General features: G+C 41.6%; 1 protein-coding gene across 2 annotated transcripts; it reads left to right on the top strand.

Moving 5' to 3' along the window:
- The first annotated feature begins 14 nt into the window (after nt 1–14).
- On the top strand, nt 15–27,151 carry DHRS12 (dehydrogenase/reductase 12). 2 transcript variants are annotated; one of them, XM_030458615.1, is made up of 10 exons: nt 15–70; nt 532–665; nt 2,985–3,067; nt 9,323–9,415; nt 10,844–10,925; nt 21,012–21,073; nt 21,832–21,936; nt 22,480–22,570; nt 23,938–24,075; nt 26,713–27,145. In XM_030458615.1, the coding sequence occupies exons 1-10, from the start codon at nt 15–17 to the stop codon at nt 26,838–26,840; spliced, it is 972 nt and encodes a 323-aa protein (XP_030314475.1). In that variant the 3' UTR covers nt 26,841–27,145. The 2 variants fall into 2 exon arrangements, with proteins under 2 accessions (XP_030314475.1, XP_030314480.1); XM_030458620.1 differs by lacking the exon at nt 21,832–21,936 and having other exon boundaries at nt 26,713–27,151.
- The last annotated feature ends 474 nt before the right edge of the window (nt 27,152–27,625 follow it).

Raw genomic sequence — 27,625 nt, 5'->3', positions numbered from 1 at the left:
GCAGCACCGGCACCATGTCCTGGTACCGCAACGCTGTGTGGTTCGTGAAGGGGCTGCGGGAGTACACGAGGTAGGGGTGGGGGCCGCCGCCCCGCCGGCGAACTGTGGGGCGGGGCAGGACAGGCACTGCGGCCGGACTGGGGGCGGTTCTGTGCGTCCGTGGGGCGTTTAACCATTGCGAGGGGGTGGATTTCGAAGCCTTCTCAGAGCGGGCAAACTTCAGGGAGTTATCGGTCAGAGCTGCTCCGCGGAGCTGCGTGGGCCCGCCCCACCCCGTCCCGGGCTTTCGCAGGCACCCGCCCCGGGGCTGCAGCCGGGCCGCCTCCTGAGGGTGGGAGTTTGGGGCGTGTGGTGGGCAAACACCTCGAGTTGTTCCGACAGAGCTCATTGCAGCCTCACCGGTGCTTCTTTTTGGCCCATCCCACGGGGAGGGCGGGCTCTGAGGGGAAAGCGATTTTCAAGCCTCCCCTGTGTATTTTTTTTTAAGTCCTCTCTTAACAGTTTCTCACAGGTGTCTCTTGTTTCGTTCAGGTGTGGCTATGAGGCTGCTTCCCTGCACTTCAATCCAGATGATGTGGAGGTGAACGTGGCTGGAAGGTGTTTTCTGGTCACCGGCGCAAACAGTGGCATTGGCAAGGCCACAGCCAAAGAGATAGCGAGGAGAGGTGAGGTGGGCTGTAAGGAGGAGCTCGGAGGGGTCAGTGTCAAGAAGATGGAAGGAGGCAGGTTTGGCCTTCCAGGGCAAACACAGAGACACAACTCACTGAGTTGAGGAGTCAGGAGTGTTATTTTACAGGGCTGTTAGTGTGGATTGGAGGTTTAAGCATGATCAGTGCTGTGAAAAACTGGAATAACAAAGCAAAATTTATTGTGAGGATCTGCAAAATGCACGTTTACCAAAACTATTGGTGTTACAGTGGCATCTAAGGATGTTGGTGATAAATCAGGTCTGTTTCAGGCTGATTCCATACAAGTAGCAGCCTGGCTGAATTTGAACTGTTTTGAAGAACTTAGAGATGTATCATACATTGGAAGAAAACGGTTGGCTTTGCTAAGCTGGGATGAGAGAGTTCAAAAGAAGCCATTGTAGTAGTTGTGCTTGATCTTGATGGTATTAACCTGGAGTTTGTACCCTTTAACTGATTACATGCAACCATTTTTTCTGCTGCTCTTTATAAGCAAGGAGATGGTGTGAACTGGAACTAAATAGTGGTGAAGTATAAACCTAATCCCTTTCAGAACTGACAATAATTTCTTGTGTGCAAGAGTGATAGAGGAGTTTTGGCAGGGAGAATAAAAGAGAGGATCTTGCAGTTCTTTGTTCTCTCTTTGCCTGCTTAGGTTTCATAACTGTCTTAAGAAGAAAAGCGATGACTTGGTTAAATTAAAATAATTCAACATCAGTAGCATCAAAGAGCCTTTGGGTTAACGATCCCCACCAGTGCCAGTATGTGACTGATTTCAGGTTCTCACTACTGCCATTACATGCAGTCACATTATGTAAGTATTGCTTTGCCTGGCTTTGCTCAGAAATGGACATGCCTGCTGGCACATGGTTTTGCAAGCTGTCAATCTGACCAGATCTGGATAGGATTTGTTCACCATATCTAGTGTTTGGAGCCCAAAGAACAACCTGGGGCTCAGACTGCTTGCCTAGTATCTTGAGTGGGCAGTGCTGTGCATAGAAATTAAGATAACTTAACAATGTCTTTCTGATCCTGTCCTTGCACATGTCCTTCTGAAACTCAGTGTCAGCTGTTGGAGTTCTAGCTTCGTGTTGAATCTCTTCAGGTACACCATGACAATAAAATAAGAAATTCAGACTCAGCAAAAGAGTAACCAGGCCACATTGCCTTTACCTTCAAGAACTTTAGAAGTTTGTAAATAATGCTGGTCTTGACAAAAATTTCTTTAGCCCAGGTTAGCTTTTCTCTGAATCAGTGTCTTACAGGTATTGCAGATTTGACCTTTCCTTGTATGCCTTGTGAACTGCACTTTGAGTTTGGTGGACCTACCAACAATTCCCACCTGTTGTTTAGGGTCATATAATTTCAATCTTTACCATAGAAAATATATTTAAATCCTTTTCCTAGTCCATAGGTCACATCAGAACTTCCCTCTCTTCTCAACAGCAAGAGGAAATTTCATATTCAAAGGCCTCAAAACCCACCTCTCTTTTTATTAATGTTTTCCACTGTAGTCTGTGAGAATGTTCCTGATCAGCTTGCAGGACAGCTGCTTCTTCCATGTGCTCAGTTTGTACCTGCACACAGTACTTGTGCTGTCCCCTCTGTTTTGGGAGAACTCCCTAAACATCTTCAAATACACATCATGGCTTGTCTTAAGGTCTGTAACTAAAGCTCTTTTTGGCAGTGAAGCCTGCAGTCACTGTGAGAATGTCCAGGAAGGTGAGCATTGGACACTGCCCTTTTCTTTCATTCATGTAATTTATTTTCCTGAGGCAAAGGCTGTCTTTCCTTCTGGTCTGTGTGTGCCTATCCAGTACCTGTCAATTTGTGGCTCCTTCTATGCATGGTATATGTTTCACACAACTGAAGGTTAAACTTTATTAAACATCAAGTAGTGTCATTTGTATGATTATCCCAGATTTAGGAGCTTCTGAGAGCACTGCAGCTTCAGCAGCAGTGATGAAAAGCCACTGCTCAGCTCTTTGCAACAGGGAAATGGGACTGTTGGCTGCTCACAGCTCAGGAACATTCTGCCTGCTGTGAAGCTCCTGTGATGTTGTTGTGACCGTCTGATCAACATTGGCACTGCTACTTGCAGGCTAAAGATTTGCCACAAACTGGAATGCAATCACAAAAGGCTTTTTGTTTCACTTGGATTGTATCAAAAGCTAACCCCAAACAAGAAACTGCCAATTGCACATCACTTCCTGGTCCTCCCTCGTTTCTGATGCCTCCCCCCTGCCCCTCTTCCATAGTAATTGATTCTGAAATGTGTTTCTTGTCAAAATCCACCAGGTGGCACGGTTCATCTGGTTTGCCGAAATAAGGAACGGGCTGAGGTCGCCAGAGATGAAATAGTGACAGAAACGGGCAATCAGGTGAACTGTTTTTCAGTATTTTGTTTACTCTTAGGAACATTGTTCATACTAAAGACCTCAGAGGCTTTGGGATGTTTTGTTTTGTGTTGTCATTTTGCTATTGCATATTTGCTATTTTCATACGGACATGGAAACATCCAGTGGTTTATTATCGACGTGGCTTGAAGTGATTTAATTTCACTAGCTGATGTTTTCTGTGATGCTGTTTTATTTTTTCTGGTTGATATGTTTTGTGATGTCCTGCTTATTATTTCTAACTATGTGGCTGAGGCTTTTAAAAGTTCATGCATCGCAACACTCTTACAACATTTTGAAGTTTAAAACATTGAAGTTGAAGGTTTTTTCTGTCTAAATAACATGCTCTCAATTTGTTAAGGTTTGCTGTGTGATGTCCTATTTCCATCTCCTTTTCTGACAATATCTCTTCCTTACCTCCTCCCTTCTGTTACAAATTCTTTTTATCATTCTACAGTATACCCCTGTAGCTGTCACTGTTGCTTTTGCTAATTATTCAGGAGGGTGTGCTTATGGAGAAGTACAATCATCATCTTTCTATCTTGGTGTAATGGTTTTGGCTATTAGAGTTAATTTTCTTCATGCCAGCTCCTGCAGTGCTCTGTTTTGGATTTGTGACTGAAACAGTGCTGACAAGCCATGGTTTAGTTATTGCTGAATAGCACAGCATCAGGGCTTTTCTGGTTCTCATATTGCCTCACCAACAAGAGGGTTGGGAGTGCATAAGACATTGTGAGAGGACAGACTTGGGTAGGTGACCCAAGGGATGTCCCATGCTGTATGATGTCACGCTCAGAAATAAAAGCTGAGGGAGGAAGAAGGAAGGGACAGTCACAGTTATGATGTTTGGCTTTCCAAATCACTGATGCATATGATAACACCGTGCCTTCCTGTGGATTGCTAAATGCCTGCCTGACATTGAGAAATAGTGAATTAATTCCTCGTTTTGCTTTGCACACAGGGATCTGCTTCACTTATTACATCGTCTTTATGTCAACCCACAAATTTTGTCTGTTTTACCCTTCCAATTGTGTCTATCACTGCATTGGGTCGGGGGTGAGTGACTGGTTGTGTGGGCCTTAACTGCTTGCTGGGGTTAAGCCCCAGTGGATGGAGGGCTATCTTCATTTTAAATGGTGACCTGTCTCTTGAACAGTCATAGAATCATAGAATTGGCTGGGTTGGAAGGGACCTCAGAGATCATCAAGTCCAAACCTTGATCCACTACTGCTGCAGTTACCAGACCATGGCACTGAGTGCCACATCCAATCTCTTTTTAAATATCTCCAGGGATGGAGAATCCACTACTTCCCTGGGCAGCCCATTCCAGTGTTTGATCACCCTCTCGGTAAAGAAATTCTTTCTAATGTCCAACCTAAGTATTTACCTACAGTATTTAGTTCCAGTAATTGTTTTTACCATGGATCAAAAATTCTGAAGACTTTTTATGGTTAGAGATACTGTATTGACTAAGTTTCTGCTATTTGGTTCCAGCTCCCTAGTGTGACACAACCAACATTAAACTTTGGTTCTTTAATGGAGGTGAATTAGATAAGGCTTTCTGTAGAAATAGATACCTTCCAGCTGTCTATAATTGTGTAATCCCAGGGCTATAGTAGGACTGGTGATTATCTGTGTTACCTCCTTTTCTAGCTGCAGCCAGACAGCTGGGGAAGAGGTGTGAGTTTGTTCACTTCTGAAGGTTTCTACATGTTCTGTTTTCTGTCATTTGGTGAAAAAGAACAACCAACCAAACTTGAGGCAAATAATGTTCTTCCTCCAAAAGCAGCAGGATCACCATATTCCCTGGTTTTTTTGGTAGGCTGCAAACCTGTAGTTTTTCTACTCATGGAAGAGTATGAGGGCAATGCAGAGCTTGTTTGTAACCCTGGAGACTGGGCACCTGTATTGAAAGCAACATTCAGTGAAGTGTTACACAAGCTGTACAAGAGGCCCAGTGGGACTTGTGGCTGCACTGGGAAGACACATTTTAATAAGGAGTCCACAGAACATCTTTCTGTTAAGTCCTCATTCAGTAGCAATCCAGGGAGGTAGTAAAGTGCTTTTTCTGCAACTTTACAAGTTGTATCCAAATTTAACTTCCTGATCACGTGGATGAAGATCCTGTTGTAGTGTACACCAAAGGCTTTTCCCATCTTCCACAGCAGCAGAGTTTGGTGCTGAAATTGAGTTATTATTTGGCAGGCAGCTGCACCTAGATCTGTGAACTGTGACATTCTCCTGATCTCTTAAAGTAGATATAATCATCAAGATTGTCTCACTTTGAAAACAACTTTGCTGCTATTGAGGACTTTTGTAGGGAACAGGCTGGTGGGTCCTTTTTTCTGATCCATTGTGACAATCTTCAGCAAATAAGTGTTGATTTAGATCTTTTTCAATCTCTGAAATCTCTTGTAGTATTAAGCACTGTCAAGGTTTAATGCTGGGTGAGAAAAGCAGTGATAGATGCCATCTATTAAGCCTTCTCCCTTTCCAGAAAGGGAAAGGAGAGAGCATATGGGAGAGAGACTTACGGGTTGGAAATTAAGCTGTACAGCTTTAATTAAATCAGTAATGATGAAAAAGAAAATAATGAGCTATAAAAAAAGACAAAACACAAAACCAATATAGTGCTTCCCCTGTAATGCTCACATCACTGCTGAGGCTGCAGAGCAGGCCCCGGGAAAGACCCAGTCTGGATTTCTGGACTCCACGGGAGGTGGGATCTGGATGCAGGAACACAAAGATCCAGGAACAGAGGAAGCAAGGTCAAAGGCAGAGTTCTCCCAGGATGCTGGCCATGAACCAAGAGAGCTTGACCTTCGTGATCCCCCAGATTTATACAGGGTATGATGCATATGAGAGGAATACTTCATTTGGTCAGTTTTGTGTCACCTTTTCAGTCCACTTCTCCCCACAGGAGGGTTGCAACTGTGACCCTTTTTACCCCCTTTTTTTTTTTTTCTGGTGCACAAGAAACTCAGCAGAACCAAGCAGTGACCTTGGTCCCACATTCTACTCTCCAGCAGTAACTATGGGCATTGAGAGTTATCAGTCCTAGAAACAGACACTGACTGAAAACCATGCTGCTGATTTTAAAAAGCACAGTTACTTAGAGACTTCATTGAAAAGTAAAATTACTAAAACGAAAATAGGTTTTGTCCTGGCTCAAACCAGAACAAACATTTTCCCAAAAAACTTCAGCTCTTCTGTTCTAAGAGGTAATGGTAGCTTTTAAAAGTAGAAAGTTTTTAGAAAGGTATCCAGTTAGAAACAGTAGTGAAGTGATAAGTTTTTGGTCAGAAATGAACACTAAAATGAGAAAATTCTGACCTGATTCAACTAAGGAGCTGAAACCCAGTGCCTGGAGAGAAGAAGCCATGTGTTTATCTGCAGGGAAGCAGAATTATAGGCAGAGAATAACGCCTTATAATTTTCTTAGCTTCTTCACTTATCTCATTTGCTTGTATAATGAGTATTTAAAGAAACAACTTGGAAAGAGAGGAGGTCCTTTAATGATTATATGTTGTTTTGCATGAGAACACATCCTCTGCATAATTATTTTAGAACTGCCTTTTCTTGAGATACATCATAAGACTATCTGTGGTGTGTCTTTGAGACTTTGAGACTAAGTACTATCTAGAAAAAGAGTAGGAGTTGACATGCCTTTTGTATGCTGATAAATGCCACTGTTCTTGTACTAGGTAGAACACAGACCTGCAAAAAGCAGAAGAATTGCCTGTAAAAACAGTAAAAGGATTTTGATGTTTTGGATGAAGGAAATACTTCTAGGATTAGTGGTTTAGAAAATTGCAATTTCACTTTATGTCAAGCTTTTCCTTTTTTAAAAATTTTTATTTATTCTAATGCATCCACATTCTTGGCCATACTATTTCAAAACATTGCAAGAATGATTTGGCATGGGGTGATTAATAAGGATGTAGTGTGAGGGTGGTGAGACACTGGAACTGGGATGGTGTGCATGCCTCATCCATGGAAGTGCTGAAAGTCAAATTGGATGGGGCATGGAACAACCTGATTTAGTAGTAAGGGACCCTGCTGATGCAGGGGTGTTGGGACTGGATGATCTTTAAGGTCCCTTCCTACCCAAACCATTCAGTGATTTAGCAGTTAATGCAGCATTTAGCATGGAAGGGAGTGGAGAAGGCACTTAACACTCAGAGACAGCTGGTGTGGGTGAAATGATGCGCCTGAGAGCCTGCTCTCCTGCTCTGGTTGGAGTGACTGTGCCTGGCAAGTGGAAGGCTGGTCCAAACAGAGCTCAGAGGAATGATGAGGCAGATGTTGGGCTGCAGGGAGGAACTGGTACTTTTCCCTGAGCCTGGAGCAGAGGATGATTGTGGCTTCATCTGTTGGGTTCTGCTGTGGCCCAGATGCTGGAATGCCAGGTGAAGCAACAGCAGGAGGTAAGCAGGCTGGATAGCCATAGGGAACAGAAGCAGGAGGTTGAAAAGGTCTTTGCAGAGTAGAAGACCACAAAGCCCACCTTGCATGGAAGGAGGAACATCTGGAAGCTGTGATTGAACAAGTGGTGGATAGAGACTCCTGAGATGAGAAGGAATGGAAGCTTGTGGCTGCTGGCAACAGAAAGCAGGCTACATCTGCCTACAGATGTGCACTTATAGCACTTATAGTGCCATGGCAACAGATAAAGAAGAACAAGCTCTGTCAGGGGAGGTGTTGGAAACAGCTGAACCTGAACTCTGCCCAGGCTTTTTACAGGATCTGCCATAGCATCCCTCTTGCCAGTTTGGAGAGATGTAGGTTGAATGGCTGGATAGCAAGCTGGGTGGAAAACTGTCTGGAACATTTGGCTCTGAAAGCAGTAATCAGTAGTACTAAGTTGATCTGCTAAATTTTTTTAGGTTGTATCCCTCATGAATCAATGCAGAGGAAAAGAACTGTTTCATACCTCTTTTAACAACTTGGATGATGGAGCAAAGTGAAATCTTCATCAGATTGCAGATGATTTTAAATGGCACAGGGAGGAGAGATGGAGAATGAGGTTGCTGTTCAGAGGGATTTAGCAGGTGGGAAAACAGGCTGACAGGAACCTCTTGAAGGTCACCAAGAGCTGATGCACAACCCTGCCCTGGGATGGAATAACCCTGCGGAGCAGTACAGGCTGGCACTAGCTGTCTGGAAAGCAGCTTTGCAGAAAAGGACCTGGAGGTGACAAGTTGTCCTTGAGTGAGTGGCATAGCCAGTGGACTGAGAGAATTGCATCTTCCTCTCTGTTAAGCTTTTGTGAGACCACAGCAGGAGTCCTGTGCCCAATTTTGGGCTCCCTGGCATGAGGAAATCATTGATGTCCTGTAGCAAGTCCAGTTGAGGGCTTTTGAGGTGACTAGGAAGATGGGACACATGATGTGCAAGGAGAGGCTGAGATGGCTGCTTTTGCTCAGTGTTTAGAAGAGAAGGCTGAGTGAGAGAGGTCTTGCTTTGACCTGAAGCCACATGATGGGAGGGTGTAGGTAAGGCAGGGTCATGCTTCTCTTAGAGGGCTGCAGTGAAAGGACTAGAGGCACCAGACATAGGTTGTAACAGTGAAAAATTCTTCCTGGGTAGTAGAAAATCTGTTGGGTTTTTTTTTCACCATGGAGGGTGGCAATACACTGAAGCAGGGTGCTCAGAGAAGCTGGTGAATGTCCGTCTTTGAAAATAAAACTTCCCTGGACAACCTGATCTCTGTTATCTGCCTTGAGATAGGAGTGGGACAAAGCCACCTCCAGAGGTCCCTTGCAACCTAAATTAATCTCGGATGCTGTGACCTTGAGCATTGCTTTGGGAAGCAGCTTTCAGCTAAAGAGGAAGCTGCTGTAAGAATTGTTTAAATAGAGCCTTGCAATATTTTTCTGGTTCTCTGCTATGCCTGACTGCCTGTCACCTACATTTATCTAAGTAGGGTTCTCTTTTAATAAATTAGGATTAATAAACTACAGCAGTATGTGTCTGTATATATATATAGATATATATAATATATATCTATATATATATAACAGAAGTCACTAAATCAAGTGACTAACATGTTTTAAAGCCTAGAATTATATTTCCCAGTGGTCTTTATTAACCATAAGTATTTCGGTTGTGTTCTGGAGAGAATATTTTCTCCATACTACTTAAATACCTTTTCACCTGGACAGACCTTAGTAGTTAACAGTGTCTATGCTCTCTAGATATGGATCATAGCTTTCTTTTTTTTTTTTTTTTTCCCTTTAGAATATCTTCTTGCATATTTTGGATATATCTAATCCCAAGGAAATCTGGAAGTTTGCTGAAAAATTCAAAGCTGAACATAAATTACATGTGTTGGTAAGTCTGCATACTTAAATCATGTGTCTTTCTTTGGAGTGTGTAGCCTCTGAACTTGTCCAGTGGGTAGTCTAGATTTTACAATTTGACCTGTAGTTCTCTGCTTAATTTTGTCTAGATGTTTCTGCAGTAGACTCCATGGTCTGCTTTCCCTTATCTACTCTCAGTTGACATATGCAAATGGGATGTAAAATAAAATAGAGAAATGCAGTATTTTTTCATCTGCATCTTTTGAGGTTCTCACTGTGCAAACATAGTGGCCTTTAGATAGCATATCAGGCTCTGCATATTCTGCTACAAGAGTGTGGCAGGGACTGATGCCTCCTCCCACAGGCAGATTACACTTGCTTTGAGCTAATCCCATGTAAAGATTACACTTTTATAGAAAGTCTGGTTAGAGCAGTCTAAAACCAAGCCAGGGAGTGAGCTAACAGTTAAGCAGCAAGGATGGTAAAGGGCTCAGTATCCTCTCCTCTTCATTTAGCAGTGAAAGTCTGCTCCAAGGGGTGCAGTCAGTGAGGCACCTGGAGCAGCTGTTTTGGTGCTTACTAGATGAGGGAATTTTGGTAATAATTGGAAAACAAGTTTTGAGGAGTGGCAGTGAAAGAGCAAAGAGGTATGTAGGGGCAGATCTCTTTTTGATGTAGGAAAGAAAACCTTCAGCTTCCTTTAGAAGGTAAGGCAGAGAAAGGAGTGTGTCTGAGAATATGCTGGCTACACACAGGAAGCTGCTTAATATTCATGAGGTTTTGCCTTCCCATCTGTGGTGTGTGGTACTCTGCTGCTTCAGCACCAGGCCAGTCAGGTGGGATATCTCTGCAGGGTTGCCAGGCAGAGAAAAGCTGTGCTCCATACAACCAGGTTACAAAGTCAATAATATGAACCTCTGCTGGTTAGCTCTGCTCTTCTCAGGGCTAACCTGCTGACCTGGCTAAACTGCTGCCAAGTTTGGAGCTAATTAATTTAATTTGCTGAAGGTGGTGGGGGTGCCTGTGGGCACAGGCTGTGTGTCAGACAGCTTCCCTTGGTGAATTTTCCCTGATACAGAAATCTCTAGCAGAATACATCACCACATAGCACAGGCAGTGTGGGATCAGTGTGCATCTCAGATGAGACCAACAAACTACACTGCATATGTATTTTCTAATAGCTGCTCTACAGCTAGCATATTATTTTCTGTGAGGAAATTGTTTTAAAATATGGAGGAAGGCACTAAGGAACATTGGCTCTTAGTTTAAGTGACTTGTTTCTCTAGAGAACCTTTCTTTTGTGAAAAACCTTTGTGATCAGTGGCTGAGAGGTGAATGGCATGGTGCATTGAAACAGTTAGTAGCTTTTTGTTGCAGTGTCAGAAAACAGAAAAGTAATCATGAACTACTTTGTCTATATTTGTGTAGATTATATTTGTTTACAGGAGTTGTCTTACAGATCAACAATGCAGGATGTATGGTGAATAACAGAGAATTAACAGAAGATGGACTTGAAAAGAACTTTGCAACAAACACTTTGGGTGAGTATTGAAGGCTTAGTTTTTAAATATGCTAATTTTTGTTACACATGTATGTTTTTACAGCTGAGTTCCTAAGACATGTATTCCTGCTCAAAGAGATCACACCATTGCTATGCCAGGGAGGATGCAAGAAAAGGAAAGAATAGACATTACAGCTTGGTTGCAATGTCATTTTTAAAAATTTCTCCATTTTTTCATTTGTCCTCATATCAGTGCCTTTATTTATCATAGCAGCAGAGGACAAATACAGATAAAATTTAATTAAAATTGAATATGAAATTTGCTAGGAAACTTTGTACAAATTAGTGCTGCTAATGATGCTCTCTTTGTAGTAAGTGTGCTCTTGGGGCTTGGATAGATCTTGGAGCAGCATCAAATGTTTAAAAGGCATTCAAATGTTTCTGTAGGCTTGAACAGCCCTATTTGAGGTGGCAGAGGCACTGTGTAGGAAGGCTGTGCTTTACATGGTGTCCTGGACACTTGAACAGATGCAGTATCTGTGATCAAGTGATTGAACAGAACTGGGGAAGTCTTAGGCACTCCACATTCAAGGGGCATATCCCATGAACTTTGTGATGGTAGTATAAAAGGGACAAATTAAGGGGAGCTGTACAGGGAGAAAGAAAAGGATATGGATGACCAGGGAAGACTGCAAGCTAAATGGAAGATTCCCCCATAAGAGCTTTGGAAAATACATGAGCAAACAGCCAGGCAGTCAGCAGAGAGACCTGCCTGCCACAACTGACACCTTTTCAGGGCTGAAAGCTGCAGGAGAGGTGTGGTGGTAGCATCAGCCACCACTCTTTTCCCTCTGTCTCTGTGCAGGGTCTGTGGCTTTCTCAAGAAACTGTCTTTAATATATTTAGAAGGGACACATTAAGGAGGAGCTGTGGTGTTTTGTTTCTGTGTTTCCCTCCTGTTCATCAGTATCTGGGATGAGGAAGGGGGAAGTTGAGGGTATAAAGATCAGGTATTTATAGAACTAATATAACCTGGAAACCATTGCTGTGTTTTATTCTTAGTCTTTTTTCTGTGTTGCTTCCTTACCTTCTATCTACTTTTGAAAACTAACATTTTACATCCAGATGTTCTGTGCTTAACTGATGTGGTGAGTACAGCTTGTTTTTTCTGCAGATCTCATCACCTTAAACTCAATTAATTCAAGAATAATGGCATAGATTCATTTTCTTCAAGTTAGTTTTGAGCTAAAATTTTTCTCTTTCTTGTGGTCAAAATTAATTTGATTTTTGCCATCAAGTTTCCCCTGGCTGCAGGACTACAAGAACTTCTACCTTGAGAAATTTATTCACCTTAATTCAGTTTAATCCTCTTGTGGTCTTTCAGACAAAGTTCCAGCAATGTGCAAAGATGCAGTTTGTCTGGAGAGAAGCTGAGTGAAACAAATACAACAATCTGTTTTGGTTTAGCTTTAAACATTGAGGAGATTAATTGCTGAGGAACTGTACTGGTGCATCACTTGATTTAGATTTTATCAAACAAGTAGAAGCAGCAAGTTCTGCTTTTATATTTTCCCAGCTTTAAATCAGTCACACTAGAGACACACAGCTGCACAGAGGAAGCTGAATTATGATTGTACTGAACTAGGAAAATGCTTTTATTATCTTTTATGAATGTTATGTGTAGATCTCCTTTATTGGCTTGCTGCGTGACTGTATAAGAAGGTCAAGGGAGTGACCTGCAAATTTGAGAGAGAAGGTAAAACAGGTAACTCATCCTCTGTCCAACTTCTGCAGAGTTCATACAAGGACTGGGTTGTTGTTTAGACTGGTTCCATCTAGGAAACAGTATGGATTAAATTTTGAAGCTTGTATAACACAGTGGGACTTAGTTGAGCTGGAGGAGGCTGCAACAGAAAGCTTCTGTGCTTGAAGGTCAGACACACATGAAGGACCAATGCTATCAACAGGATAGGGGTTTTTTTCTTCAGAGATGGGGCAATAAATCCGGAGTTGTGGCTGCAGATAGCTGTGTGGAGAAGTGCATGTTCAAAGGAGATGCTGTGTTAAGTCATTTCCATAAACACTGTAACTTTGGCTGTGCTTTTCTTTGGAGAATATGTTTTTGTATCAGTGACTGTCTGTGGTTATAGGTTCCCAGAGAAAAACTTGGCTAAATTAGTTGTGGCTTGTATATAGGTTGGCTGTAAACTGGAATGTGGTCTGAGAGAACAAACTGATTTCCTCTCTTTGTGTGTTTCCCCAGAAAAGCCAAAGCCTAAAGAGTGACATGGACTTGGGGCCCTTGTTTTGAAAAGCTGCAGTTGTCCCCTGGGCAGCAGCATGGAAACAACATCTCATGATTGCTTGATTTCTGCAGAAATGAGATGAGAATTTTATTTTTTTTCCCCAAATCTTCACATGCAGGGTGTTTCTTAGATGTTTCTTTCACATGTTTATTTCTGCCCTGGATCTTGGTGCTCTGGTCTAATGAAGGAATGTGTAAGTTGCAACTACCTAAGAATGCAAGCTCTGAACTATAAAGTGCTTAAAATGCAGAGCAGAACCTTTGAATTCTGTATCTGATTAACATTTCTATAAACTGTAGAACTGTTCATTTAGGTGTCTAACGTGCTACAGAGCTTTTAAATCCAGGCTAGGAACATTTGCCCCTTGACTAACTTGTTAGTGTCTTTTCAAGCTTAATGGATGTTACGAGTTCTAATTGAACTGACTTCTGAAAATACTCATACTTCATATAATCTTTTCTTAGTTATATATGGAACAAATATTAATGTGTAAGTCCTCTGGTAGATAAGATGAATATGCAGAAAAATAATACTGGTTAGAATAGAAAATTCTAGACTTCACTTAATGTTAACCACTGGCTGGCTGATGGAGGACAGGTCACTGAAAAAGGAAATGCAGAGGCCTCTCTGATGTAGTCAGAATATACAGGTGGTTGAAGGTCATGAAAATGCAAAATGCAGATTGGTAGTTTAGGTTTTGTATGGTTTGTATGGTTTCAAACCATAAACTGCTCTGAGCAGGCAACAGCAGCTATATCCAGGCTGGTGCCTAAACATCCTTAAAATGGGGCTCAGGCACAAATGCCACGTGGCTTGTGGTTGTCTTGTTGCTGTCACAGAAAATGTCTTGCCTTATTTGCCCTGCTAGATCCCCAAGGTTTATTGCTGTGATTGCTGGTGAAGCTTAATGAAGGTGGAGAGAGCAGAATAGCCGTGGAGCACTTAGACTAATGTGGGAGCACCAGCCAGACATGGGGCTGAAATGGCACATTGCTGGCTGACTCACACCTTCAGTATGAAAATGAACGACTGGCTTGAGGTAATATGGGAGGTTTCCTGGGGAGCTGCCAATCTTGATGGGCAGATTTTAATTGTGTGGCCTTTAATTTGTGTTTTGTTGCCCTTTTCCTCCTGTGGGCTGCCTTTGTACTCAGGGTTGTGTTGAGGAGCTGGACAGGGACAAGCAATCATTTCTCATGAAGAGACTCTCAGACCTTTGAGTCAACACTTTTTTTTTTCTTTTTTTTTTTTTTTTAATATTTTAGGCTTAATTTTGGTTTTTGTGGGGGTTTTGGTGGTTTTGTTGGAGTTGGTTTTTTGTTTGTTTGTTTGCTTTTGGTGTTTTGGTGCTTTTGGTGTTTTGGTGTTTTGTTTTAGTAAAATTCCCAGCAAAGACAGTATTCAGTCATTCTGGGAAAAAACAACAAAACAAACCCAAAACCAACCTGTCAGCCTTGCTAGGCAAGTGGAGGCCTCAGAAGTGTGTTCTTATTGAAGCACTAGGCATTTAGCTGGCACAGTCCTTGTTCCTCTGTTTTGTAGGTTGCTTCACTTTACTAAACACTTGCTTGACATGGAAAGCTGGCATATGTGTTACATTTTGGGTTTTTTGCTACTTACCAGCTGAGGGGATGCTAAAACACACTGGGAGATAAATGACACATCTTTTCTTCAGTCTGATGTGCTCTCATATTTTAATAATATAGATGTATACATTTACTCTGTGTGCAGGAAGGGGTAGGATGAGGAGAAATAAACACAGCGTAAATAAAATACTTTTCTGTATACAGCCCATTTATGGCAGTTTGCTTGATCTGCATGGATATTTGTCAGTCTTTTCCCTACACATAAGCAGTATATCTACCTGGTGTTTCACACAAGCCAGTGTGCCCTGGTGAACTGTGTTCTGAAGCAATTTGAAGTCAGGCAGCTTGTATAGCAGCTGTCATTCTGTGTAAGGTCAGTGCCTGATCTCTGGCAGGACAACCTTCCATGTGAAAAGAGGGCTCTTAAAACCAATTTTCTTTCTAAAGACCTTTGAAACTTATGGATGAGAGTTTCTTCATGAAAGGCTAAGTTTGAATATAATTGAACTTCTGCTTGCTATACTGAAGCCTAAGCTCCTGAGACACAGAGGAACCCTTGCAAGCTGAGCTTTGTAATTCAAGGGAAAGGTAAACCTTTGTTTTATCTTTCATGTTCATCATCTCTTCCTGTGCATTCTTAGTTATTGGTAGTGTGGTGGAATTAGCCCTCTGAGGCAGCACACTAAAATCTTCATTCCTAATCTTGTTCTCAGGGATGTGGCTTACTTGGATCTGGATGAATAGAAGGCTTGAAAAGATAACCAGGTCAAGGAAGAGTGTCAGGTTTTGTTTGGGTTTTTTTTTTTAATTATTTCTTTTAAATTTGGACATAAGAAAAGCAAAACAATTTAACTGATTTTTACCAGATGAATGAGCCATTGAAATCTGAACAATAAAAGTGTGTTGTTCTGGTTGGGTTTTTTGGTTTTTTTTTTGTTCCCACTTTTTTCACAGTTGAAATAACACTGTTCATAATAATACTGCAAAGCTCAGGCAGATGGAAAATTTCCCTGAGTATGGTGCTGGCTGCCTGCCCTTATCTGAATGTTAGCAGATTAAAAACCTCACCAATGATTTACCACTAATTGCCAGATAGAACATCAAGCAAAAACTAATCTAGAATCCACAAAGACACTTGAGTCTGCAGTAGTTGCATCATCACTTAATTTGATTCTATAAACAGGTAGTAGCTTTACAGTATTACTTTTGCTGAAACCATTATTTTCTTTATAAATCAATTTTAAAGTACAGGTTTTGAGGTCACCTCAAATGCAGATAGGAGTATGTGTTCAGGTACTAGGATTGTATGTGATATCCTGTTGATTTCCAAGTTTAAAATATATGAATCCTAAGGAGTCTTCCAGTTGTTAGCACTCTAAAGCTGAGTTACAACACAGGTGCTTTGGAAATCTGCCTTCAGAGTGTTCATTTATATTTTCTCTTAAGTCTATTCTATGCTTTGCTTAGTTTCATTTTCTTATACAGAAAGATTTGCAGCCTTCTGTGGGGCAGAGCAGTGTCTAATGCACTGTCCCTTTGCATAGGCAGAGCTTTCATTTTGCTTTTACTGTGGTATAAACTCATAAGAGATGAGTGTTGTAATATGCAGAATTACCTTCTCTACTACTAATAATAGTGCTTTTCATGGAGACCCCTTTAGCTTTTACTTCAGGTCACGCAAAAGGTAGCCTGATTTTATTTTGGAATTTATGAAACAAGATGATTTTGGTAGTATTTTTGTTGTTGTTTCTTTTAAAAAACTTGGCATATGACTTGAATGTTTATCTCTGTAACAGCTCCTCATTTTCTACACTTGCATCATTTAAAGTTTCACTCTGTGATAGCAAAAGCAGTGACTTACTGCTCATACAGGTTGACAGATGAGTTCACTCTATAGAGTTGTAAACCACAGTTGCTAATTAGAGCACAATCAGATTACTCAGCTAAATAGAGACCTCAGAGCAAGAGGAGCGATTACAAAAGAAGACACAAGGGAATGTGTAGTGATTAAATACAGTGATTTTATTATTATTTTTGAGCAAGTAAACATGAAACTTAAGCATCCGTGTGAGCAGCACTTGGGAGGGAGTGTGTATGAACAGAGTGTGTTCCCATCAAGTGCCACGCTCGTTGGTTTTACTGGAATTACCACATGTAATGCACAGGCTGACAACCCACACTGTCTGATCTTCTGTGTGATAGAGTTGGTTCAGTGGTAGAGTTGCTGTATCCTTACAGCAAGGTTTTACTTACACTGTATTATACATGATTTCCCGTTCTGTCAGCTCAGCTTCCAGACATAAAACTTAGAGGAATTTTTCCAAAGAAATAAAACATTGAAAGGATGTTTATCTTTAAAAGAAATTATGCATTAATCCCAGGAGGCTATTTAACTGCAGAAAGCATGTCCAGAAAGTACTGTGTCAAAACTTGTAACATGGAACAGGGCTGTAGCTGGTTAAGTGGGTTTCTCCAGTTTAACTCTTCACCACAGCTCAGTGAGGGAAAGATGAAATCCTCTGTGTGGGGGTGATAGATTGGATGGTTACTCACCCCCTTCCACATTGCTGCTGCTTCTGAGCAAGCTCCCAGATTTATCTTACTGCATTCTGTTGTAGCACAGCAAATTCTCCTTTGCAAAGGGAAATGTTTAATGCCATTTCACTGCATTTTGTTTTTCTTTTTCTTTGTTACACCAGTGGCTTTTGGGCCATGTAGACAATACACCTTCCTTCCAATAGCAGGAAAAAGTGATCAGTAAGAGTCTGAGCTGTCACACAATTGTAGATGGAGGTAGTACAACAATGTCCAGCACTCTCTTGTAAGTGTTCTCATAGCTCCCTGCCCTGCACCCAGGGACACTTCATCTCTAGCCCAGCTGCCTCTGCAAGAGAAGCTGCTGCTTGAGTTTCTGCCATGTGCGTAATTGAGAGTAGCCTGCTGATTTCTACAGGCACTCCTCAGACCTGCTCAAGAAATGGGCAGCAGTCCAGGAGGACTGTTCAGAAAAAAATCCTGCTCCCAGTTGCTATGTGTCCCAGAAGGCTCAGTTCCTTCTCTTACAGTGTCTCCTTAAGACAAGAACCTTCTTTCTGCAGAATCCCCCAGGAATAGTGGCAGTTTTTGTTTTCTGGGGAAAAAGGTCTTCCTTTTTTTCTGACAGAATTCTGAAGATCCTCTCAGAAGAGGGACAGGATTACTAAGGTTCCCAATACTTAATTCTATCAGTGCAAGGTGCATCATTGTTGATAGCCTTTTCCCCCATGTAGCTTTGTGTTCTCTCTTGGTCTTCTGAATCAATTTTAAAAAAAAGGAAACCTCAAAAAAAATCTCTGTAGTTTGAACACAGTGATATTTAAGCATTAGTCACATTTGAAATGCTTTACCATTTTTAACTAAGCTCTGTGGGAGGTCATTTCTCCTTTAACAGACAAATTATTTTTGTCTTAAGGAAGCATGCTGAAGTGTTTATTTCATAAAGGCAGATGCCCAGTGCAATGATATTAATAAAGTATTAGAAAAAAGATGGACAGTTTGGATGTTGCCTTAATTTCCTTAAGTGGGGGGAGAGGGGGATGTAGTCTTCAACCAAATCAGTCTTGATTTTCCTAGCAAAATTTTTTTAGTAATATAAGAAAAATTTCCTTTTTTTTTTTTCTTTTTAATATTGTTAATGTGATTCATGGTTTTATAACTATAACATATAACTATGCCAGGCAACACATACATTTTCAGCTTCTCCTTTTGCTTAGAAAATTATGTCTGTATTTCTGATGCTGCAGTACAGCTCTGCTTGGCAAAATTCATGCTGTGAGGTACACGGCTGTACCAGGCCTGTACCTTGGCTGTATTCAGCATTATTCTTATTTATCTGAATATAACTTTAAAACTGTGTGCCATCTTTTTATATGAAGGTTTCAGTTGATGATACTGTAGTCCAACCAACAATATGCCTTATATAATATAATAATAACAACAACAACAATAATAATAGTGATAATAATAATAATAATTAATAAGGCATATCCATTCTACTATTATTGCACTAAATTTCTTGTCCAGGCTGATTTACCTGACAGACCAGCCTGTGCAAATAAGAATGTGTAATATCCAAAGTGTGTTTGCTAAAGTACTAAGGAGTTTGTGTTAGCACTTAAAACAGAGACAGTTGTTGGTGAAATATTTAGTAGTGAGAGAAATGAAATGCTTTAGTTTTAATGCTCAGTGCTTTGCATCTCTTTGTGTTTTGAGATATTAATGCTTGAAGCTGGGGTCGAAACTGGTCTTTTTTGTGCTCTGTCTCAAAGCAAATGAGCGAGTGGTTTTGTGAGACAAAAAGGCAGAATGCTCTGGCTTTGTGGGATTTACTGAATTCTTAATAAACTTGAGGGAGAGAGGGGATGCTGGCTTTGCCATTAGTTTGTGGTTTGAAAATAAGCACATAAACTTCTGACAAGCTGTAGCTGCTATAAGCAGCATTTTAGGCTTTGAACATTTCTCTCATTCAGCTGGATAAAAAACCCAAAACTCAGTTGTTAATAAGGCAATGTTAATGCATTCATCTTTCCATCCCTTTAGAATTAACAAAACACTGAAGCCCCTGAAAGTGTGATTTATTTAGCGGGACAGTGAAATCAAGCATCGTCATGCTGGTGCATTGCAGCTCTGCCTTTAAATAAGCTCTGCAGCTTATTTAACCAAGACATGATGTTACTTTGCATTTGAAGAACCATAGCAAATCAAAATTTAATCCAGGCTCTCAGCTTGTACTGAAGTGATGTATTTATTATTTTTTTTTTAACACCACGGCGCAGTCTCCCGTGACGATCAGTGGGAGTTCTTGTCCTAATGATGTCACCGTTCAGACTCCCCGCCACTACCAGGGGAGACATCCAGGCTCTTGTTATTCCCTGGCAACTGCCTCTGCCTGCATTTTCTGCTGAGGAGAGGCTGCATTTACTCATCTGCTCTGCATTTGCTTTGTTTGCTTTGCCAGGGTTTTAAATATATCATGTGCATCTGAATGTCCCTCTGATTATCCAGAGGAAAGGGAGATTGTTGTGACTGAAGGAGGAGCTGAACAGTTTGTTCACTGAGCATTTGACACACGTTTGACTTTGGTAGCATATTTATAAACATGCTGTGCTTTAACTGGGTGATCTCATTGCCTCTGTGGAAGAGTGGTTATAAAGACAAATGTTGAAATGTCTTCATGTTTAGTGATTAACGTGGCCTTGGTAGCTTGTGGAAAAAAATACATGTATCACTGACATAGAATTGTTGAACTGGAGCCATTTGTGAAGAGACAGGAGTTTTCTGCACTGTGCAAAAACACTAGGCTAAATGGGCTAGGTTAATTCTGAATTAAACAGATAAAAAAAAACCAAAACAACAACAAAAAGACCAATATAAAGGGAAAAAATAGTATCTCTGATTTGATAAAAAACAGTAAAAAATCCCTGTGTTGCACTTGAATGGGTGAAACACCTCTGGGTGTGTCTGAATCAAACACGTTAGCTGTTGAACAGTGTTTTGAATAACAAACTTCACCAGTCATGGTAACAACTGTAGTGGACAATATTTGTGTGGTGTAAAAATCTGTGCTAAATGAACACTTAAAAGGGGGGGAAGAATGTGGTTAAATTCCCCCAAGTAATCTTAGCTCAGCCTGGGGCATGCAACATTAATATTCCCCCCCAAGGCTGCTTATCTTCTGTAACAGTCATGCTGGGGATTTAAGAGGCAGATTTTGTGTGCAACACCAATCAGAATTGTCAGGGTGCTCTGAGTGGTTTCACAGCAAGAAGTCATAAGTGAATATTCAAAGGCCAAAGAAACACAAGTGCCAAGCATGGTTCCCTTCACTGATACACTTGTAAATGCCACTCATGGAGGGAAAATGCTTTCCCTGTTTCTTCACTGGCACCACCTGCTCCACAAGGAAGTCCATGAGCCATTTTGCTTTCACAGTCATGGCTGGAATGCAGTGATCAGTTTGTTCTATAGGTACAGTAAACATATAGCTCTGTAAAATAACTGATGTGCCTTTTGAGAAGTGTGAAGCAATGTGGACCACTCTAAGTTGAACAGCCACACTTCAGGTAAAGCAGCAAGAAAGTCTTTACATTCAGATGGTGGTTTAGAACTAAACAGATGTTGTTATAGGAGATGGAGAGAGAAGAAAGCTTTTGTAAAAACAGAAAAGCTGATGTCAGTGTCTGCTTTGTCTTGTAGGTACCTACATTCTGACAACTGCCCTGCTGCCCCTCCTGGAAAAAGAAGCTGATGCCAGAGTGGTGAGTCTGTGATGATGTTGAAAAGGGGTGTTTTACTTTTCTTACCTTCTGTTTGGTGACAGCATTTCTTTGACTCTGCTAGCAATGCAAGATTAGTTATAGTGCTGTCAGCATCTCCAGAATCCTCTTGGATTTCTCTAACAGAACCCCTCCTTCTCCAAGGCAAAACTCCTGTCTGCTACTCTCACCCTTTCATTGGAAAGCAAAGCAAGACACTTCTTCTGAAAATTTCCCCTTTTCCTTTCCCTGGGGCAAGTGACCACTTGCAGCATAATGCAAAATACCTGTGGCAGGAGGATAGGCTTAAAAAAACCTTAAAGATCCTGGTGTAAAACAGGGCAGCAGGTGCATTTTAAAATTGATTTTTCCTAAGTTTATTACAAAGCCTCTTGCTTTCTAATTAACTTCTATAAACACTAAACATATAAACTACTAATGGTGCTGTTCTGCTATATTCTTTGTCCCAATTACTTTTCAAAAGGAAGAAGCACAGAGTTCCCCCAGTGGAGCTGGCACCACTTCGATTGAAAATCACATTCTAAAAAAACTCTGTTTCTTCCAGCTCATCCCCAGGTACACTCTGCACGTGAGCACAAGCATGATACAAAGAGCATGCAGAGGAATCCTGCTCCTAAGGTCTTCAAAATATGGCCTGAAGATCACATTGCCTGCATGAGAGTGTTTGTTGTGGGGAGTTCTGCTTTTATTTTTCATTCATTTGCTTTTCATTCATTTGCTTTCCATTCGTTTGATTACAGATAACTGTCTCTTCTGGGGGGATGCTAGTTCAGAAATTAAACATATCTGACTTGCAGTCGGGAAATGGGACATTTGATGGAACTATGGTGTATGCACAAAACAAGGTACAGTCCATGGGTGTGAAAACAAAGCCCAGCACTGGTTTTCTGGGTAGCTTGTACCATCTGCTTGGCAAAAAGCCTGTTGTTCACTGCTGCTTCCCCATTGTATCCAACCTGCACAGAGCTGTAACCTTCAGGAGTAGGATGGGCATACACCTCTGAGTGTATCCCTTCTTGGACAGAGAGTGTGGCTAGACTTTCTCTTGATTTGATTTAAGTCTCAAGGGGTGAAAACTCTCCAGCTTACAAACATTTTCTGCCTGCTTAGTCCTTACCTGCAGTCTGCAGCAAGTAGATGTGGTCAGTAAAAGCAATTTAACCACTTTAAAAGTAGGGTTGTGGGCAGGGTATGGATTGCAGTGACCGTGGTGGTCTCTGACAAAACTATCCAATAAATCCAGTGAAGATGAGCAAGGATACATCTCTGCTATTTATAAATCTCCTGGTACTTGCAGCATATTTGGTGTAGTTTATCTCCCTGGGAGCTAACTTGGTGGACAGTCTATTGAACTTGATGCCAATCTGCCTCTTTTTGCTCTATCCTAGAGACAGCAAGTTGTCTTGACAGAACAATGGGCAAAAGCTCACAGAAACATCCATTTCTCTGTTATGCACCCTGGCTGGGCAGACACTCCAGGTAACATCTGCCTGATGATTTGACTGGTTTTGGGTTTGGCTTTTTTTTTTTCTTTTGGGGATTAGTCTAAAAGCAATGAGAAATGAGACTTTCCACTAGGTTTCTCCAACAGGTGCAGTGATTTCTTGGCTCCACTACTTGAAGTAGTTTTGTACCCCCTTGGGTAGCTCTGTTCTGCACAGTGTCTGCTTTCAGTGTGTAGCCAGAGACTAATAATGGGCAGTGAATGCTTCCAGCTCTGCACAAATGCACAGCAGAGCCACAGTGCATTAAGCTAACCTTTAAGTTACATTTATAGTGGGACTATTAAACACGCAGACAAGAGCTTTTTGCCTGCATGAGTATCATCTGCAGATGTTGGAAATTTGGAAGGGTATATAGGAAAAAGGAACATGCACCATTGTACAAGCCTGGTTCCTCTGCTCTTCCTCAGAACATTGACTGCTGTGGAGAAGCAGTGTTTGGCCAGAGAGCCCTTTGGCTGAGCTGCAGCTGCTCTGCAGTGCCTGTCTCTGAGCAGGTGGGCCCCCCCAACTCAGCACACCTTGTATTCTGCAATATCTTACCAGCCCCTGACACCCAAGCTTGGGATGCAGACAGCAACATCCTATCTCTAGGCCTTTTCAAGCAATGCAGTTTTCCAAGTTTGCTTCTGAAAACAGTACAACTTAACCTGACTACATGATGCTTGAAAACTGCCCTATCCAGCCAGATATCCTGGTATTTAATTTAAAATACATCTGGTTTTGCATGTCCTCTGTGGGTTTCAAACCTAACAAACCATAAAGTTATCCCACCTTAAAGTTCAAGGATTCTCCAACCTCCAAAAATAAGCAACTGCCGGGGATGGGCCTTCAATCACCACTTGTTGGACAAAATAAAAAGAAATAAGAGTTTAGAGTTACCTAGTTGGTTTAGGTTTATCATACAGTTTCTAAGTGCAGTGCTTACAACTGGTTTCCTAAAACTGATGAGAAAACAAGAGCTAGAACTCCTGTTAGAATACCTGTTTTTCTGTATTTCTGTTTGCTTCATGTCTTACATCTTTGCAGTTGGGAAAGGAATTGGCTCAGTATCCTCTTGCTGATCCTCTTTTCAGCTCATACCAGTTTTGTCCCTGTAATTTGACTCAAACAAACAACTGGGGGATCATTTGGCAGTTCAGCACTGTTTCACCACAACTCATTGTACTCCAGCCTATGGGGAAATGCTCCTTCTCTTTCATAAACTTCAAGATGCTTTCTCTTCTTCCTGCACTCCTAATGGTGAATTTTAAGCTGCTTTTGTTTTGGGGGGCTTTTTTTTTTTTTTTTTTAATTAAAAAAGCCTTGCATGGCAGACTATCATCCCATTGTTATTCTTTATAGCTGTGAGATCAGCAATGCCAGATTTCTATGAGAAAATGAAGAATTCTCTACGCACTGAGGCCCAGGGGGCTGATACTGTTGTTTGGTTGGCAGTATCCTCTGAAGCAACAAAGTTACCTAGTGGCTTGTTCTTCCAAGGTAAGGCAGCACAATCGTATTTACATTGCAGGATCCCCATCTGGCCTGGAGGGGAATGAAGGCTCAACCAAGAAGCCCTTTTTTAAAGGATAAAGTATTTCTTCAAATGGTTCCAAGATTAAAGGTTCAAGTGAGCATTGTGCAACCAGGGAACAACTGTGTGGTTATGTTCCTGCTTTTGTCCTATAAAGTAGCTGATAGAGAATTCAAAGCATTTCTTTAGGGAGGGTTGGGTTTTGTCTTGCTTTGCTTTTTTAATTAAAATGGCTGTGTGCAAGACTGTGCCAAGGGAAGGTGAATCACAGCAGTCAAACAGCATCTTTTATGATGCTGGGAAAGTAGAATTCTTCTCACAGAGTGCTGGGGGTTGCTTTGCTTTGACAGGCTCCTACTGCTCCATACTTGTTAATACTGCCAGCTCCTCCTTTCTCTAATGCTGGACAGAGACTTGAGCACAGTGGCATTTTTGACACTTTAGGCATAGGGAATGGAAAAATAGAGCTATTCTTTTTTCTAAGACAGGCATCTTAGTAGGACCATCTGGAAGCACAGGTGTCTTAATGGTGATGCAGGTCAGTTCTGTAGGAGAAAGGAAAAGCTCAGGGTAATAGCTTACAGGTGCCCAGTGCTTCTGTTGGATGTGGTGCTCAAATCCCAATTCACTGAATTTCTTGCACAGCATGCAGGAAGTTCAGACTTTTCTGGAGTTGTGTTGATTTTGACCCTTCTGTCCCTTCCCAGACAGTCACACAGGCTTGGCTGACAGGTATTTAACCAGACCTTTTCCATGTGGTACATGCAGAAACCAGATATCCCAGCTGGTCAGTGTTCTCTGTAGAACCAGGCTTTGTCTTTTGTACTCCTGTCACCATGTTCTGGTCCTAACACTTCTGCTCTAGATCATAACTCTACCAGGCTCTTGTCTTTGGCCTTTGTCTGCCCCCAGCTTTATTAAACAGGGTACATACCTTGGGTCTTTAGCTCTATATAATCACTCTTGAGAGTTTTGGTCTTGGCATGACTGCTTTTCAGGCTGCATGAGAAGTCTTGTGTCCACGTCCCATGCTTATCAAATAGTGATAAAGTCACTTATTTCTCTCTCTTCCTGCCCTCTGGAAGCCACAAGTTAGCATGGGCCTTCCTCAAGCTCTTTCAGTAGAGGGCTCTGTGTGCAGGAGTACTTGACCACAAACCCTGCTCTCCTGGTCCTAGATGACCATTTCCTGACTCAGTCACACCTTCCCTCCATTTCCTCTGTTTTCTTTTATTCCAACCCCTTTGAGTGCAAACCAAAGCCAGCATTTTTTTTCCCTTAGAGAGAAAAACCAACCAACCAACCAAAAGACTTGTACAGCCAGAATTCTCTTCATCTGCCAAAATAATAATTATAAAAAAGTTTGACAGAGTCCTGCTTTCCAAAGACTAAAAGCATCTTCTTTGTGATGCTGAACTTGGCTTTCACACACAGTTCCCAAACTTTAGGTCAGGCTGCTGGAAGCACTACAGTCAGGTAGGAAGCAGTTCACATGCAGTGATGGAGAAGGGAAGGTTCCTCTGCATGTTTCTCTCTCCACAGTTTTCCATAAGCAGAGGTTGTGGGGTGTGTGCAGCCAGTTACAATGTTTGCTCTTAAAGAGAGCAAACATCTCTGCTCCCCTGGGAAGCCTGATGGCAGCCTGATAGGTTTTCAGAGAAATCTGCTGCCCAGTGTTGCTACAGCTTGTGCTTACAGTCTCAGCTGGCTACAGCAGAAGTTGGACTTAATAAAATAACTAAGACTAACAGTGCTGCACTGTAGCTCTGATGGTTACTTCACAAACATCTGAGAGCACTGTCATGAGGTTCCTAGGCTCTAGGTACCTTTTTTGGGGGAGAGAAGAATCCCTTAAAATGGACAGTGTTTACACAGAGCAAGTGAGGAGTATGAGATTTGGAAAAGCAAAGCATCAAATTGAGCAAATTTGGTCAGAAGTCTTTCTGTTGAATACATATTATTTATTGTGACTGAGCAATTAGCCTAAGTTCTTTAGCAATTAGAATTTAACCAGTAAGGATGAAAGTAAGCATTTTAAGATACAAGCCAAACTACAAAGTTCCAGCTTGGGAATTTCTGTAGCAGTTGAAACAACATTATCCAGGAGGCAGGGAAAAGCCCTGTCTCATGCTGACAAAGCAACCTCTGCCTGCAGCAATGATTTCAAGTTATTGGTCTTTGTCTACAAGAGCTGTGCTGGTGACAGGGGGCAGGAATAACCCTGCAGGAAGATCTTCCTTTATCTGCCCTGTCCCTAGCTGCAAGTGAGGTCTCTTGCTCCACAGTCTGAAGTCATATTGTGCAACAGGACAGTCAGTCTAGTTCCAGAATATAAACAAAATTAGTTTAATTTCTGGTTTGGGAAATACACTTAACTAACATTGGGTATGGCAATCCAAAAGATGATTCCTGGCATCAAGACCATAAGCTATGTTTGGGAAGTGTATTGCCCAGCAGAAAAACCTCCTTTGTGCTGGGAGAGGTAACTAAAATGTAGAATCATGTTGTGTCTCAAGTTGGAAGGGACCCATAAAGATCATTGATTCCAACTCCTATAATGGATCCATAAGGATTTAATTTTTTTTTTTTTTTTTTTATTCCAGACAGGCAGCCAGTCTCTACACACTTACCCCTGGCAAGCACTCACAGTCCACCAGAAGATGAGGAAAAGCTAATGGAGGTTCTGGAAGAGTTCTCCCAGAAGTTTAAACCCACTTCTCCAGGAACTTAGTGTCACTGCTGACTCTGTGTAACCACAATGTTTCTAACTGCACAGTAACAGTGCTGTAGTGTGGCTGCTGGTGAGGAGAGCTCTGTAGGATGCCATAGGCCTGTCAAAAATAAATTGTGTTCAGGTGTCCTCATCATGGGGGAGAATGATGCCTGCAACCATTTTTTTTTTTTCTGCTGCTGAGTCTCTCCCATTGTAAATATGCACCAGCTGTCTCAAGACAGTAAGGCTGTATTCTCTGATTGGAAGAAAAATTGGAAATTAAAATAAGAACCAAAGCTTTGTGAAGTTAACATCTTTTAAAACTCTCAGCATAGAGAAATGCAGAGGTTTAGCCCTTCAGTAGCCCTCATGAAAGGCTTCAGGAAAGAAGTGGTAAATATTTTTAAACAGTGCTTAAACACCAGTGTATTTGACAGGTTGGTGGCTTCCTTCACTGCGTGGGTGGGCCTGGGCTCAAACCTCTACACGGGGATGCAGGAACTTTTGCATTTCCTGCTTGGTTTAAATGGAAGGATTCCTCATGGCCTTCTGTTTCTATAAATCAGTGCTGGTATGCAAAAGTGATCTGCTTCCTCATGTTTGAACAGCAAGAATTTAGGAATGCTGTCAGATGCTTTCCCCATTACTTCATGGAGCCAGGGCTGAATGTTACACTGTTCATGTGAAGGCACCATGAAGTTGGAGGTTTCAACACAAATTGCACCCAGGCATGGTTGGATCCAGTGGAGAAATGGCTGCATGGCTCCAGGAGTGAAAAGAAAAACATGCTAAGCTGTATGTGT

The sequence above is a fragment of the Calypte anna genome, chromosome 1 (genome assembly GCF_003957555.1).
Source record: "Calypte anna isolate BGI_N300 chromosome 1, bCalAnn1_v1.p, whole genome shotgun sequence".
Taxonomy (NCBI): Eukaryota; Metazoa; Chordata; class Aves; order Apodiformes; family Trochilidae; genus Calypte; species Calypte anna.
Note: the sequence above shows the minus strand (reverse complement) of the source record. Positions and strands in the feature narration are given on the sequence as shown.

Excerpts from the sequence above, each read along its gene's own strand:
- DHRS12 (XM_030458615.1), top strand. The coding sequence starts at position 15 with ATGTCCTGGTACCGCAACGCTGTGTGGTTCGTGAAGGGGCTGCGGGAG. Across the intron at positions 10,926-21,011 it reads CTTTGCAACAAACACTTTGG|GTACCTACATTCTGACAACT; the intron begins GTGAGTATTGAA and ends TTTGTCTTGTAG. Across the intron at positions 21,937-22,479 it reads TGGTGTATGCACAAAACAAG|AGACAGCAAGTTGTCTTGAC; the intron begins GTACAGTCCATG and ends GCTCTATCCTAG.